Source organism: Cryptomeria japonica, chromosome 2, assembly GCF_030272615.1.
Source record: "Cryptomeria japonica chromosome 2, Sugi_1.0, whole genome shotgun sequence".
NCBI classification, from domain to species: domain Eukaryota; kingdom Viridiplantae; phylum Streptophyta; class Pinopsida; order Cupressales; family Cupressaceae; genus Cryptomeria; species Cryptomeria japonica.
In genome coordinates this window covers 54,258,907-54,276,816 of record NC_081406.1, presented here as the reverse complement: position 1 = coordinate 54,276,816, position 17,910 = coordinate 54,258,907, and the positions used below count along the sequence as shown (strand labels likewise).

At 36.1% G+C, this 17,910-nt stretch overlaps 1 protein-coding gene across 1 annotated transcript in view; it reads right to left on the bottom strand.

The window, feature by feature from the left end:
- Window positions 1–2,187: 2,187 nt before the first annotated feature.
- Window positions 2,188–17,910, bottom strand: part of LOC131073706 (threonine--tRNA ligase, chloroplastic/mitochondrial 2) — a 74,971-nt gene continuing 59,248 nt past the window's right edge. The window contains exons 6-9 of the mRNA XM_058010205.2: window positions 5,047–5,424; window positions 3,323–3,631; window positions 2,964–3,164; window positions 2,188–2,880 (exon numbers count right to left, since the gene is read on the bottom strand). Coding sequence (XP_057866188.2) covers window positions 2,620–2,880; window positions 2,964–3,164; window positions 3,323–3,631; window positions 5,047–5,424 — 1,149 coding nt within the window. The 3' untranslated portion in view covers window positions 2,188–2,619. The remainder of the gene's footprint in view (window positions 2,881–2,963; window positions 3,165–3,322; window positions 3,632–5,046; window positions 5,425–17,910) is intronic.

Sequence of the window (17,910 nt, the reverse complement as noted above, 5' to 3'; positions counted from 1 at the left end):
CCTCAAAATTTGCACCTTGGAATTTGTGTCAGAATTCTCCTCCAGGGTTTCAGATTTTTTGTGCAATTGCTTCTATTTTGATTTTTGAATCAGCTTCTTTTGTCTCATGCTTTCACTAGGTTGACCTCGTTTAACCTCCATTTTTGTGATGGCATCTTTGACCGGCATCATGTTGGAACACAGACAGAAGTTCGACAACTGCAACACTTGGAAACAGTGCATGTTCACGATATTTGAATATCGTTACCTTTATCAGATTGATTTAGGCCAGACCTCATCTTACAGGTCCCAGGGTTTTCACGATTTTTTCCTGAAAAATTGTCTATCGGTTTTTTTATTTTTTCCACAAAACATCATGGGAGGGTTTTCACGATTTTTTCCTCGAAAATTGTTCTCAAGATTTATAGTTTTCTCTTAAAAATTATTATCTGTCATCCGCAAAGCTTGCGTGGGATTTCTAGGTTTTCACAAAAAAAATTTCAAAAATTGTTTGCTAGTTTTTACGATTTTTTCCTCAAAAATCATTTGTAATACACAAAGTTCGCATGGGATTTGTGATTCGCGAAGTTCTCTGGTTTTGATCGATTTTTCTCTTCAAAAATCGAGCTTTGTTGCAATCAGTTTGGGTCGCACCTGCCAAGGCGTACATCTGCAACCGTGGTATCTTGAAGTCAGTTTTGGAGTTGGTACTCTTCTGCAAAAGGGTTTGCTGATTTTTTCTTCAAAATCATTGTTTCGGGCTTCAGTAATTCGTGTGCCAAATCTCTAATTCGCGTGTGAAGGCTACATTCACTTGGATGGCTTTTGGTTCTCTTGGTCATTTACATTCTGCAGTTCCTGGGATGGTCTCCGTAGCAACAAAGTGTTATTTGCATCTGTGATCATAACACCTACAGTGTTTTCTGTAGGATATTGAGTACGATGACCATTAGGGAGGGTGTTAAAATAATATTAATATCTTCTATAATGGTCATCTTCTATTTTAAGTTGTCGACTTATTTAGCTTCTTAGTTAATTAGCTTTTAAACTTTATTTAGCATTTAGCTTTTTCTTTTTAGTTAATTAGCTTTTAAGCTTAATTTAGCTTTCACGCTTAATTTAGTGTTTAGCTCTTTAATTTTTTACTTTAACGTTATGTTCTAATTATAGAACATTATCTTGTAACCTCTATATATACGTGTGTATATCGTTCAATGTAATCATCCGATTATTGAATCATTCATTCAATTTAATTTTCAGTAACAAGGGCTATCCTCTTGACTCCTAGCCTCTTAACCAACTATACCCTTCCAATGCAAAGGCTAATAGCAAAGGACTCTAATACTATCCTAGAAAGCAGAAAAAAAAAGTGGCGGTCCCCATTTGCAATAGGGCAATGTGTGAATACCTCACAACATGAATCATGTGCGTAGATCACTCCTTCATGTTCATAAAATGAATTCTAGACTATAACGTCCTTGCAAAACCAAAAGGACGTCTTATCATGAATTGTAAGACTGGTTTTTGATGCTCTGCCTTTATAGACACCCTCCCTCAATCAAATTAGAATGTAGCGTCCTATGTTGGAGTTACTTTGATGATTTACTCTTTCTAATATTTTGGGATTGTGATGTATTGTGCCCTTTTCAATTTAATGGTAAGTCTCAATACCTATTGTCTACAAATGTTTCCGAGAATTTCACTACTTTTCTGACTTTCCTTTTTGTTTTCCAAATGGGTTAGGTTTAAGATAACTTCTTTCCAGTTTCCAACCCCCTTTCCAAAACAAGGAAGAGTCGGCTTCTAAAATCCCAGAGATCGTTCCACAGGATGCAACTGGTCCCACCCCTGTGGAACTTCCCGACTTCCCCGCTTCAGGTCTTCGGACCCAATTAGGGATCAACAGTACCTATTCCAAAAGAATGTGATGAATAATAATAAAAAACTTCAGTTTTATTCTACTGCAAACTATCAAGTACAATAATTATGATTTTGTGAATGGAATATCAATGATGTTATGAATTTCTTTTGCTTGCAAACAGTAAACCAGAACTGGATACATTTGGATCCTTGAATATTTTGGAGGCTTTTATGCAACACTCTAATCAGAGACATATATTTACTCCACTCTACTCCAACTATACACATCAAGCAAGATCCCAAAATGATGAGGACAGAATTCCAGCAAACTATTCAAACATGGCAGCATTGAGGCGTGTCAAAATGGTCAATTAATCAAATCTATTACATTTGTTTGTGAGGCCGTAAAATTCTCATCAGCTTTTAATATCTAGCATTTGTATGATGAATTTGTGCCATAATTGTATGATGAATATTCACATAAATCATCTGGACAGATTGATCTGCCTACAATAAGTAAATAATGACACATCTTCCCATCGTAGAGGCTTAAATAAAAACATGATAGCATAGGAAATTGATACCAGCAGCAGTTGTGGATACTGAACTGTAAACTGAAATAAAAAAATGTTTTTCTACATGGCAAAAGGCTTCTTGACTTTCATTACTGATTTTGTCAGCTGTCAAAAAAAGATTATGAACCAAATCCTGAAAACAAGAAAAGGTTCTTAGACTGCAAAACTGTCATGACAGCCATTTCCAAACATTAATTTTGTTCTGCTACACAAAACTTCTGGCAGCTACAGCTTGTTCAATTTTTTCTATAACCTCATTGACAGTCATTATTCCAAGTTCTCCACCATGTCTTGAACGAACAGTTAAAGTTTCACTATCCACCTCCTTTGGCCCCACAACAGCCATTAATGGTATCTTCTGTGTTTCTGAATTCCTAATTAGTTTGCTAAGACGCTCACCATATGATATTTCTGCTCTAATATTTTTTTTCCTCATCATTTCCACCACCTTCTGACAGTATGGCACCTGTTGAACATTCAAATATTGATCAATCAACCTGAAATCCTTGTAGGAAAAACAAAATATGGAGAAGCGAAAAAACTAAAGACCTGGGTGTCTGTTACAGGTAAGAGACGGGCTTGTACTGGAGATAGCCACAAGGGAAAATCACCAGTGTAATGCTCTATTAATATGCCAAAGAAACGTTCAAGAGATCCTAGGATAGCTCTGTGAATCATTATTGGCCTGTGTTTCTCTGAGTTTGAATCAATATAGAATAAATCAAATCGCTGAGGCAAATTGAAATCCACCTGTATACGAAAGTCCACAGTATTAAATTTCAGGAAGTGAATTCTATAAATCCCATTACTCCCCCAGAGCATACTTTTTAACAGTTGATAACACAGAAACACTTCACAAAGGCATCTGTATTCAATAAAATTCATGGGTACAGACTGAATATTTTTACCTGAATTGTTGAGCATTGCCACTTTCTTCCAAGGGCGTCTTCAATCTTAAGATCAATCTTTGGACCATAAAATGCACCTCCTCCTTCATCAATAGAATAATCCCAACCCTTGTCTTGAAGAGCATCTTTTAAAGCAGAAGTCGCTTTCTCCCAAATATCATCACTGCCCACTGCTTTCTCAGGCTTTGTTGATAAGTTGACTTCATAATACTTAAAACCAAATTGAGACAATATTACTTCAGTAAGATCTAGAACAGATCTTATTTCTTCCTTGATCTGACTGGGCAAACAGAAGATATGTGCATCATCCTGTGACAAACAATGAACCTCTTAAGCAATATAAAAGAGACAATGAATTGACTTGTAAATTTCAAACAACTCTCAAAACTACAACCCCTGACAACTATATGATTGCATATACATTCAATTTATAGGTTTTAAATTGATTTTCATGTAGATATAGAACAAAACAGCTCAGGTCCCATCTCCAATGATTAAAACTAATACCAAAAGAGAAAATGAACAAAGGCCAAAATAGAGTGGGGTCTAAGTCAAATTAATGGTTTATAATATCCGATATTTTTTATTCTCATCTGTGAAAAATGTTCCAAGTACCTCTTAACATATTTCTAAATGATTAGCTAAAAATCTAATTTAAACATGGATTCTCTCAGATGTGTTAAAGATTAGTTTATGTGGCAGTACCAACTCTTCTTCAACCTCTTTGAATGTTAGCAATCCTTCAAGCCTTGAAAATAAGGCTGAATAAATTATCAAGCATGTATTCCTCCATATAGGCACTTGTTAAAAAAACAGACATTAATACTGTAGATTTCTGCATATAATTCCCATGACAGAACTGGTGCGATGTATACATAGACATCCTAAACATCGTAGTGGTTTTAATCCTATTTATGTATACATAGACATCCTAACAAGCATCAACTAAAGGTATCAAAGGAAAAATTTAGAGTTACTACCTACCAAACTGGATTGACCAGCATAGATCAAGCCACTTCATAGATTCAAAGTCAATTGAGCCCTAAGTATAAATAGTAGGGACTGCCCACTACTATATAGTTGATCAAGCACCATAGTTTGGATATGTCAATTCAATAGTTGCAATGAGTGCCAAGTGGACCACTCAAGCTCATGAGAGATGATTCTTATGAACCATCACTCATGAAAGATGGGTTCTCATTAACCACCACTCATGAAAGATAGGTAATAAAGATTGACTTGATTTAAAAACATTACTGACTCCACAGAAAACCAAATGCATAAAAATAAAGTTGACTCAACATTAAGACACAATTAACTCCCTAAAACATCAAATTCATAAAATGAAGTTTACCATCACTAGATTGCACTAAGGAAAATGAATGTTGCATGCTACCTTTTGAAATTTGTGGTATAATTTTGAGATCATGATCCCATATATAGGTGAAAGCCATATATTTACATGCTATTAAATTGACAAATATTCAAAACCCACAAATAAGAAAAACCAACTCTTAAGGAACTAACAACAGTAGAAAAAGGCACAATATTGATATCAATTCAAGAACTTTGATGTTTATTGCAAAGAAGTCCACAAAGAAGTAAACTGAAAAATGAAATAAGTTGTAAATTCCAGGCTACTGAAATTGAGGCAAGTCAATATCTTACAATTTGCTTGCCATTGGAATCTAGATTATGAAAAGTTAAAAAGGTTGAGAACACACCTGAGTGAAACCTCTTACGCGGAAAAGACCATGCAAGCTTCCAGACATCTCATATCTATATACTGTACCCAATTCTGCAACTTTAAAAGGTAAATCCCTGTACGAGCGAGTGCTGTTTTTGTAGACTAGTATATGATAGGGGCAATTCATAGGTCTAAGTTGATAAAGCTCATCTTCTATATCCATTTGATCAAACATGTTTTCTTTGTAAAATTCTAAATGTCCACTTATCTTCCAAAGGTCAGCTTTGGCCACATGTGGTGTATAAAGAAGCTCATAACCATGCTGTATATGAGTTTTCTTCCAAAAATCTTCGATATGATGCCTAACAATAGCTCCTTTAGGATGCCAAAATACCAAGCCCCCTCCTGCTTCCTCCTGAAAATAAAAAAACACACAACCATTCTTAAAAAGTTATATTGATATTCAAGAGTTCTCAATCAATCACCTTAAGAAATATTGTACAAGTAAGTTAGTAACTATAGAAACAAGTAAAAACCACGACCAAATTGCTAATAGCTGAGGTAATCATCAGTTTTAACAAAATCAAGGTTATATGTATTCTTCAATGTAGTATGGAGTTCCTTGTAATTGAATTGGGAAACCACAAGGGCTACAGCTGCAACATACAGCCTTGGATCAAAAACAGAATAGTGATGGTATGCACCTAAGATACCAGGAAAACATGCGAGTGTGATTGAGACTAGAATACTGGAACATGCATTTTCTGCACATTTAGCAATGCAGTATCAGTTCCATACTAGCTTGGTCAAAAATGAAAAGAATTTTACAGTTTGGTTGAGTGCATAGAAATAGACAACCTCAGTATGTGCATGTGTTTAAACTTTTTATCTCTAATGAAGTCAATAATAAAGAAATAGTTTTCTTGTTAAATGTTTTCATTAAATCACACATTATTTTTAATACATAAATCTGAGTCCAATAATCATCTATGTACTCTATCTTAATCTGTGCAGATTTGGTTACATGTGCTTACAGCCATATAAAATGTGAGTGTTTGGAAAACCTTAGGACACAAGAAAGATAACATACAGAGTGCACATATAATGCCATAAAAAATAGTGAATTCAAAATACCATTCATCAATTTAGAAATATGATTGAAGTGACAATTTCAATTAAAATTCCAACTACAATTTGCTGCAAAACATCCTGCAGCCAAAAGCAGGCCAATACCATGAAATAAACTCAAAGTTGAATAGTGTATGTGAAAAGGAAGATATTTTGCTCGTCTATATAGGTAAGAGATATTTTGTTTCCTTTCATTATTTTTCATTTTACTTATCTAAATATTCATGAAATATAAATACAGGCAGAACATATATCCAAGAGGACCATGTCCAATCCAGTTACAAGAATACACATATCTGAGAGGGAAAAGTATCATGAAACATGGATTCTGAGTGACATTGAGGTACGATGCCACAGTTGTTGTTTTGGTTTATTACAATAGGATAATGAGGGCACTAAACCAGAAACTAAAAATAATCACACCATCTTGACCAAGATGCAATTACTGACATTCAAACCAACATGATCAATCAGAAAGAAACTGCTAGAGTTATCATGTATTAGCTAATAATTATTTATTTAATTATTAGTCTATTATCCTCTACACTTAGGCTAAACTTAGGCATTTAATAATATGGTAGGTAATTATTATTAAATACACTTTATCCCTTTAGGGTTTCTTTAGGGTTGCACAACTTTAGGGTTGCATATTCTCCTTTTATTAGGATTGTATTGTACTTTTTATTTTATTCCCTCTCTGAATAATAATTTTTTTCTTCAGAGCCATTATTGTTTTTTTGCCTCCATTCTTCTCTTGTGACAGGTATTTTGCTTGCAGGTGTTCTTGGGATCTCTGAAGTTGTATTTCTCAACTTCTTCATTGTATCAAAGCCTACATCTGCTGCTACTTGTTCTTGACTTTTCAGAAGATTTTTTGGAGGCTAGGGTTTCAAGTTTTTCAGAGTTTTTTATTTGCATCTGGGGAGCTTTTTTGTTTCTGGGCATTTTGGGCTCAAACGGACCTCACTGTTGAGCTCAGAACACCCAAAAACCCCCATTTTCATATAAAATTTGTCCAATTTGGACAACTTTGACTCTGGGAATTTTTTTTGGTTTTATGCCTTTTTTAGGGCAGAGATTCGAGAAAAAAAAAATTTAGTAGTTTAACAACATACCTAGGCCGAATGCACCGAAAATTGTAAAAAACACCTTTGTTCTAAAAAAAGGGGTTTCACTTTTTTTACGAAAAAAAAAAAGCAAGAAAGTGGGGGGTCGGCGGCCTTTACAAGTTCATACGGCCCACAGCAGGTCGTGGCCCCTGCCCCATCAACAGCAGGTCTTGTCTCCCGCCGCCACCGCCCTGCCACCCTCCGGACAGAAGCCGCCACCACCCACCAAATTTTTTTCCAACCAGGGCCCTTTTCAAGCACCAAATTTTTTTTCTGGCTATGTTTTCCAATGGACGAAATTTTTTTCTTGCAGGGAGGATTTTTTTTCCGGCCGCAGAGAATATTCTCATAATATTCTGTTGACGTCAGCGGTACGAACAACATATTGGCCCTTGTGACCCTCCTTGTGCCCTAAAAAAGGGTTTTTTTTTCTTTTGACCATAACTTGGGCATACGATATCATTTTTTGGCAAACGAGATATCCGAAAGCTGGTTTCATCTACTTCCAAGATTTGTGGGTTTCATCACCTGGTTTTTCTGCTAGTACATTCTATAGCCATTTGAAATCAGAGGTACTGTTTTCAATCCCGAGCTCATCTTTTCGCCAGTTTCTCCGTTTATCGCGATTCCAGTGGCGTTGGAATGGTGTTTCAGAGCTCTTCACAGCCATCCATGCACTTTTTCCAGATTTTATTCCAGGTACATTTTATTCAGTTTTTTTGCGTTTTAACATTGGTGAATTACTTGGACATATGAGATCGTGGAAGCTTCTCGTTTGCATGGGATGACTTGTTTTTGGCTGTTCTTCATGTATTTCCAGCCTTTTGTCTTCTTTGAGCATTGTATACATCATTTTGTAAGCATTTTCTTTTTTGCAAACGCACTGAGATAAAGTGCCACTGTGCTTTGCATGCTTGGGATCTTGCACATCTTGTGCCTTATTGTACTCGCACTCCATTATAAAGTGTCATGGGGGGGTTTGATGTTTGTCTTTGTTTGCCATCTACCTTTGTCACGTGAGTGTTCCTTCCACGACATTACCCTCATGATGTGTGTCAAGTGAGTGTTCCTTCCATGACACTAGCCTTTATATGTGTTTGTACTTTCTGTTGCACTCATTGTTCCTGGTTCGTTGTCATGCAGTTTTTTCTTGGCATTTAGTTTCAGTGTACCTGTCACCTCTCCCTTGTCAGCATTATGGGGGGGTTTCTCATGTTGGTTGTTGGTTCTAATGCTTCCTTGGTTCGTTGGAGTGAGCTATGTATTCAGTATTTGTTCCTATGTACTAGGTGGATGCAGCGGCTGGTTTCCCATGCATTTTGGTGAGATGGATCATTTACCATATGGACACTCTTTCATTCCTATTTTTGGAGGCAACCTTCCATCTTCAATTGATCAGCTCTTCAGACTTTGATATTTTTGCCATCTATATCTTCGAGTTCAGTCGTTTGCCTTTGTTTGCCATCTGATTCGAGTAGTGTTATTTGAGTGCACTCATGCAGATTTCAGTCTTCTCTACCTGATCATCTTCTATTTCAGTGGAGGTTCTTCAGATCGACAATTATTCGATGACAGTGTTTGCAGCTTCATGCTTCAGGTAGTGTTCTTCATGTTCATCCTTTGTTCCTTTTTTCTGGGACATTCTCTTGTTAGGCTTCTTCAGTCCTTCAATTGTATTTCTCTCTTTAGGAGAGGAGTTTTTCCCATGAGGTTTTCTCCTTTTCTCTAGTTGTGAGAGATCTTTTGTACTTGCGTACCTCATCAGGCCTAGTTGTCGAGACCCATTGTTACTTTCATGCATTTTGCTTTCATGCACTTTTAGTCCTTAGTTGTTTTAGCTACTCCCTAAGTTCATCTTAAGGGGGGGTGTTAGAGTTATCATGTATTAGCTAATAATTATTTATTTAATTATTAGTCTATTATCCTCTACACTTAAGCTAAACTTGGGCATTTAATAATATGGTAGGTAATTATTAAATACACTTTATCCCTTTACGATTTCTTTAGGGTTGCACAACTTTAGGGTTGCATATTCTCCTTTTATAAGGATTGTATTGTACTTTTTATTTTATTCCCTCTATGAATAATAATCTTTTTCTTCAAAGCCATTATTCTTTTTTTGCCTCCATTCTTCTCTTGTGACAGGTATTTTGCTTGCAGGTGTTCTTGGGATCTCTGAAGTTGTATTTCTCAACTTCTTCAGAAACTAAATAAAACCTTTTCATTGTTTAAAGAGGGCTTATTACAGTGCTTTGTACAAAACAATACCTGTATATCAACTACACAAAGATGGACGTAATCTCCATCTTATCAGTCACTGCACTGGTTGGCAATTAACGCCGAAGTAGCTTATACATCTTAATATAGCAAAACAAAATACCCAACTGTGTCCACATAACAGCAGTTCTGCATTTAGGACAAGAAAAACTGTGAGCAATATTGACAGCATTCCAATCAGAGTGAGATGTAGGGTAGACACTTTCTTGTCCTTGGGATTAGTCCAAGGTATATTGCAAGGTTTTGAAATTGCTATTCCTTGGTCCTAGCCTCTGCCTCAGACCCAGCTATACTTGTCTTTTCTCCATCATCACCTGACTCATTAGTCACCACACTAGAAGCAACACCAACAACAGTTGTGCTTGTGCACTAAAAGATGTGATTCAAGTCCATATCACCACCTTTCTGCAACTTACCTGTGTAGCAAATCTCCTTCAACAACAACAAAGAAGCACTAGATTTCACTAAAGTAGATTCATTCCCATGCTCTGATCTGTCTCAAACCTAGGTGTGGCAAGAAGATCAACTTAGAGACCGCCTAGGAGATGTATCTGACTGGTTGAAGTTATATTGAACATAAAACATGCAAAGGAAATGTAAATAAAAATGTGGAAGCACCATTACGCAATTAATAAAATCAAGAAATGGAAATAAAGCTAAGTTACCATGTACAGGCGCTTTGACTGGCGCACCTACACCAAGTTCACCCTGATGCACCCAGGGTACGCCCAAGCACCCCGAGTGCACTATGGGTACGTGGGTGCATACCCAAAGCACACTGAGGGTGTCTCGTGCATACCCTAGACACACCTGGGTGTACTTTGGGGTGAACCCAAGTAAAAAATCGCTAGCTCATCATAAAAAATCACAAATTTAGGACCTTGTTCCCCCCATCCCCAAAACCTGTGCCTGCATCAAGAAACTTCATTGAACTATGATTCTTTTTATCTTTCTTTTTGTCTAAAACTCTATATATGAAATTCTGAATTATCAATTAGCATTTGACATTGATCAATGATGAAGTATCATACTATCAAATGTATTTAGTTTTACATCTCTCTCTCTCTCTCTCTCTCTCTCTCTCTCTCTCTCTCTCTCTCTCTCTCTCTCTCTCTCTCTCTCTCTCTCTCTCTCTCTGTGTGTATATATATATATATATATACACTCAAATACCTGATTCATGTCAGGATGCAGATACGGGTACGAAAACGATCTAGATCTAGATCCTAATACAGTTCAGGTTCACAGCTAGGTTCGTCATGAGTGCGGCCCAAGCCACACCCAAGACGAACATAGGCATTTCCAACACATGCATATACATATACACTAAGTTGCCGAATCAGGTATAGGAATGGGAACGAGTATGTGGGTGTGTATGTGGGTGTGAAACGCCAATACGATAGAAATTGTTTTGGGGGTTGCGTACATTTTCAATACGTTTATTGTATGTATGCATGTATGTATATATATATATAGCTAAAAAATAGAATTAAATTTAGAATGTCATATACCAATACATATGCTAAACAAAATCATTACAAATTTCAAATTTTGAAACACAACATACTGATTTAAATTCAGTTTTCAATATCAAAAAGATCAAACTAGAATCAATAAACATTTCGGCATCTAAAAATGTGAAACCTGGATGTACCCACAAGAGATTCGTTTCAGAATCCAATTCCGGTACGTTTCATACCCGGAATCATCTGAAAAATCCCACAATTCAGCAACTTAGCATATATGTGTATGTGTATGTGTATGTGTATGTGTATGTGTATGTGTATGTGTATGTGTATGTGTAGGGACATGCGGTTACAAGTTCGGAAACACTCCAATTCCCAATATGATCCGAGTTCACACCTAGGTTCATCCTGGGTGCGGCCCGAGCCGCACCCAGGATGAACCTAAGCATTTCCAACCATGTGGGTACCCAAAAACGAGGCCTGCAATAACAGAAAAAAAAATTTATAACAATGAAAACACTATTTTCACCCTATACTCGCCTCTTTTTGCTCATTATGCTCATTTTTTTATCCCTAGCATTTTTCACAAATTTTACTCTCCAAGTTGTTTTGAAAGTGGTTGCATTTTTCTTTGAAGGTGAAGGCTACAAAGGTGTGAGACACGCATCAAAGGCTTAGGAATCATTGGAGAAGGAATATTTAGCCATCAAAAGTGAATGAATTTTCATTTTTTCAACTTTTCAAGCAATTTTTCAAGTTTTTAAAAAAAATTCAAAAGAAAAATTTTATTTCTTTAAGAAGTTTTGAATATTTTTTTTACACTTTGTATGCATGATAGGGGGTTATAATGCTGAATTTTTTTCAATAATGTTTTGTATTTTCCATTTTAGGTTCATTATTCATACATAATGGTTGCAAGTGGAAGCTCTAGTTTAGTTGCCCATGGCCGAAGTGAAGGGAGCCCATTCAAAATTCATGCAGATTCGCCACTTTGGCGTTATACAACAATGATCAAGCAAATGTCTGGTGATGGGAGTTATCTTTGGCGGTGTCACCATTGTGGCATAGAATATACAAGCTCATACTATCAAGTGAAAGATCACTTACACGCCATCCCTCAACACAAAATAAAAGCTTATAAGGGGCTATATAAGAAAGGGCTATCAAAAGCTTTAATCCTAGCATATATTAGAGAACAAGATGAAGCCGACATGAGAAGCAACACATCAAAGAATGATCATCCTCTTGCCAAGTCAAGCTTGAGGAGGCCTCTTCGTGGCTCCACAAGACTGGCTGGCCCACATCCTTTCATGCCAATGCCACCACCTTCTAAACCAGAGAGCGGATCAAAGCATTGCTCGTTGCATTTATGGCAATAGGTTTCCTTTCAACACTGTTAGATCACCTTATTGGTAACAAATGGTAAATACCCTTTGCAACACACCTCTTGATTATGTTAGTCTCGGTTATGAAAAGATGCAAACCACCTTATTGACAAAGGAGAAAGCTTCCATAGAGACATATGGCTTGAAACAGGTGTGCATTATTTTTGATGGATGGAAATATTGCAAAAATAGACCATCGATCAATGTTATAGTTGTGTCCCCTAAAGGTATGATGTTTTTTAAGGCAATAGATTGTGAGGGGCAAGTTAAAGATGCAAGTTTCATTGCCAATATCCTCATAGAATCCATTGACATGGTGGGGCCTAAAAATGTTATCCAAGACATGACAGACAATGCTAAAAATTGTACGGCAGCTGAGTCTATAGTGGAGGCTACATATAATCACATTTTTGGACACCATGTGCAATCTACATAAATGATTTTGAGCATACATTTAAAGTCAATGATCACACCCTTGGACTCAATTAGACATTAGAAAATATTCAGGAAGCAATTTAGAGAGAACAACCTAAGTATGTTAACATTATGAAAATTGTTATCTCAGGAAAAATTGGAAAAAAGCACTTTTGCAAGTTAACTCAATACTGAAAAATAAATTGAATGAATGATTCAATAATCGGATAATTACATTGAACGATATACCTCTATATATAGAGGTTACAAGACAATGTTCTATAATTAAAACATAACGTTAAAGTAAAAGATTAAAGAGCTAAACGCTAAATTAAGCATGAAAACTAAATTAAGCTTAAAAGCTAAATGAAACTTAAAAGCTAATTACATAATAAAAAGCTAACTTAACAAGCTAAATAAGTCGACAACTTAAAATAGAAGATGACCACTAAAAATAGAAGATGACCATTATATAAGATATTAATATTATTTTAACACCCTCCCTAATGGTCATCGTACTCAATACCCTACAGAAAACACTACAGGTGTTATGATCACAGATGCAAACAACACTCTACTACTACAGAGACCCTTCCAGGATCTGCAGAATGTAAATGACCAAGAGTACCAAAAGCCATCCAAGCAAATGTAGCCTTCACATGCGAATTAGAGATCTGGCACACACGAATTATTGAAGCCTAAAACAATGATTTTGAGGAAAAAATCAGCAAACCCTTTTGCAGAAGAGTACCAACTCCAAAACTAACTGCAAGATACCACGGTTGCAGATGTTCGCCCTGGCAGGTGCGACCCAAACTGACTGCAACAAAGCTCGATTTTTTAGGAGAAAAATTGATCAAAACCAAAGAACTTCGCGAATCACAAATCCCACTCGAACTTCGCGTATTACAGATGATTTTTGAGGAAAAAATCGTAAAAACAAGCAAACAATTTTTGAAGAAAAAATCATGAAAACCTAGAAATCCCACGCAAGCTTTGCAGATGACAGATAATAATTTTTAAGGAAAAAAATTTGAAACCTTGCGAACAATTTTTGAGTAAAAAAATGTGAAAACCAAGAAATTTGAAGTTACAAATCATCGTTTTTGTGGAAAAAAACGGTAAAACCTAGATAAATAAAATCTTACGCGAATATCACGGATTACAGATGAGATAATTTTTAAGGGAAAATTATAAACCCTGCGAACAATTTTTGAGGAAAAAATCGTGAAAACCCTCCCATGATTTTTTGTGGAAAAAATCAAAAAATCAACAGACAATTTTTTGGAAAAAATCATGAAAACCCTGGGACCTGTAAGACGAGGTCTGGCCTAAATCAATCTAATAAAGGTAACGATATTCAGATATCATGAACATGCACTGTTTCCAAGTGTTGCGGCAATTGTTGAACTTTTGACTGTGTTCCAACATGATGTCAAATATGCCATCACGAAAATGTAGGTTGAACAAGGTCAACCAAGTGAAAGCATGAGACAGAAGAATCTGATTCAAAAATCAGAATAGAAGCAACTGCACAAAAAATCTGAAACCTTGGAGTGGAATTCGAGACACGAATCCCAATGTGTGAATTTCGAGGTTTGGAAGAAACCCTGAAATTAAAATTTTCTGCACACTTAAAACCTGAAATTTTCCCTAAAAATAATCAGAAAAAAAATAACAATTTGCAGAAAATAAAAAAATACCTTTGAATTTTTTGTTAAAAAAACCAAAAAAATATTGACGATTTTTTTCCCAAAAAAACGCAAAAAAAAATAAGGGGCAGAAACCCTAGGTCGGATGTACAACATAAATGGCACCCAGAAGACACTAAAATTCCCGACGTCCTCAGAATTAGTAGAAATCGCTGACTGTTTTTAAATTCCAAGGCAAATTCGCTGGCACAAAATTTGAGGCACGGAAAACAAGGCACCCAAAAAATATGAGACCAACCCAGAAAAGCTCTCAAAAAACCCACCAAGAATCTGAAATCAGAATGCAGATCCGACGACTCAAAAATAGAGGCAAGAAAAACCATGCACCCAGAAAAATATGACGACGACCCAGTTGAGGTCTCGAAAAACCCACCAAGACGCTGCAACCAGAATAAAATTTCAACTTGAACTAAAGGGTCAAAACCCTAGTCGAAAATTGCAAAAACCCTAGGAAAATTTTCAATCTGCAAAAAAAATCTCTAGGTTGCAAGCCCGAAAATCTCCAGAACCCTAAAAAAACATGAGTTGTTGTCTAACACAAAGAAATTCGCCCACGAACCCGAAACCCTCAAAAAGCCTTCAAAAAAGAAAAATCGGTTTTTTATAAGAAAACAATTTAAAAAATCTGGAAAATATTCCAAAAAGAAAGCCATGAATTTTTATTAAAAAATTCGCCAAACTTTAAAGAATCCCATTGACCCACTCTGATACCATGAAAAATAAATTGAATGAATGATTCAATAATCGGATAATTACATTGAACGATATACCTCTATATATAGAGGTTACAAGACGATGTTCTATAATTAGAACATAACATTAAAGTAAAAGATTAAAGAGCTAAACGCTAAATTAAGCGTGAAAGCTAAATTAAGCTTAAAAGCTAATTACATAATAAAAAGCTAACTTAACAAGCTAAATAAGTCGACAACTTAAAATAGAAGATGACCACTAAAAATAGAAGATGACCATTAAAGAAGATATTAATATTATTTTAACAAATACTACATGAAATCTAGTTGTGTTCTCTAAATTTTGACTTTTCTTTTGGGGGAATGATGTAGTAAGTATAAAATAACTTTGTAATACTTTTTTAAGTTGTTTGTATCTGATTATGTGTCGTTAACTTGTGGTTTCTAGGTAAATTTTTGGGAGGTAGTTATTAGTAGGTGTCTATGGTTGTGTCCTAATTGAAAACTACCAAGTTATTTAACTAGGTTTTCAATAGTGAAAGAAAGTTGTCTAATACTTGGTTGATCATCCTTTGTCTACTTCTATGTAAGAATTCATCTAAATGCCCATGTCCCTCCCTAGTCTAATGAAAGCACCCACATCCATAGACAATACTATGTCACACTAAAACAGTGGTAGTCCAATTTCAGTTTTTGTTTTAGTGTGTTTTTAGGTTATTCCTTTGTTTCAAGTCATTTCTCAATCTCGACAACGTCTAACAAATACAGCAATTATTATTGCTTAAGCAATTTAATCCTTTATTTCTTTCCTTTTGTAGTTGGTGTTGACTATCATTTCTCCAGACCACTTGGCAACTGATATTCATCTCCGTTTTCTTCGATTCCAATAATTCATTAGTTCTGCCCACATGCTTAGTTGGTGTATGCTCTAGACTAAGACCCACATATCCATGTGGCATATTGTTCTAGTAATGAATTCTAAAGAATGGCATATTATGTGGCTGAGATGGCAAATTCCTTGTTGAAAAGATTTGAATATGAATGATTTTTCCTATTCTTGAAATGCTCTTGGCTAGGACCCACAATCTGAAAATGAACCCGTGCTTTTCTTGTTTGGTCTTTTGACGAACATGGCACTACCTTGGTCATTATTCTTTGGATTGGGGCCTACACTTTTTTTGTCTTGGCCTGATCTTCAAATATTTAAAATTGTGGTTTCATTTAGGTCTGTGTAGCCTGTAGGAGGGGTCTACCATATCCTTCTCTAATTGTTTGAAGCTCCTGCCCCGGTTGTTTTCCTTCTGGGGCCCACGTGCCATCTCACTATCCTTATTTAAAACTTCTTCTGGATGCTTCTTCCTGCTAGGACCTGCAAGATTTCTTTTGGGGGTTGAAATCCTTTATACTCCTTTTATGCTGGACATGAATATTCTCATTAATATTTCCTGGCTGGCAGTTTCAAGTCAAGCATTTTCTTTCCCATTGCTGGATGGTTTTCAAACATCATTCCATTTACTAGCTGGTAGCTGGGTCTGTTAAGTAATGTGCTGGGAAGAAATTTGTTCCCCTCCACCGTCCCTCCCTTCCCACCTCATGGATGATTACTCCTTTGAATAGCAATAATGCTTTGTAACCAATTTCCTTGTTTTAGAATGAAGCATTCATTTCCATGGGTGGTTTTTAGACATTCAAATCTGAATACCTATACATATGTTGAGAGATACAAAGAAGAGAGAGAAGAGGTGGGAAGAGAAAGAATACAGAAAAATTTCCTCCTGGGCTGAGAAAAAAAGATGGAAGGTGGATAACAGAGAATTCACAGAATAAGTTCCTCCTTGAAGACCCTTAGTAGATATGAGAAAGACATAAAGAAATAAATAGGATGGTGTAAGATAAATTTTTCCTCCTTAGCTAATTTTAATAGATTAAGAGGTGTGAGAGGCAGTCTATATGAAATGATCAGTCCCTGTAGGACTGCATGACTGTTTATGCCTTTAAGGCGAGACTAATCTAAAATCGATGAATAAAGGTTGTGCTTTGAGTTTGCTGCTTCCATACTATGTTTGTCAGTTGTGTTGAGCTGCAAAGACAAGGCCACCATTCATTGGGTCACCTATCTTTGACTGAATCACAAGTGCCTATTTCTAGTGTATCTGGCATTTAACTCATGTTTGACACCTCTTCTAGCTACTTCTGTCACTTAAGTGGCATGCTAGGCTGTTTGGCACACCTCATACTTCGTTCTAACACTTCAAAGACTAATCTAACACTCACGGGTGCTCTTGTTCCATCCTTGACACTTAACCACCTTATTTTCTCTCTCAGGTGCCTTTATAACCTGCACCTGCCACTTGAAAATATTTCTTTACTGTTGAAGCATGCCCTATAGGTGACCTTGTCAATTAAATCTGTCCTAGGCACCTCTTTTATTTTCGTTTTTCACTTAAAAGATTTCAAGAAAATCTCATGTGTACCTTCTTGACACTCATGCACCTAATGTTCATCCCTGCCACTTAAAGACACTCCAAGACTGCCAAGCACACCTTTCACTCATTGTCTATGACACTTAAAAAACATCTTATCATATGCCTAGGCACTCATTTATGTGATGCTTATCACTTAAAACTGTTTTTTACCATCTAGGTACCTACTCTGGTACTGTCACCTCTCATGCCGACTTTAGGAGCACTTCTCCATTTGTGGCACTTGAAACTCTTG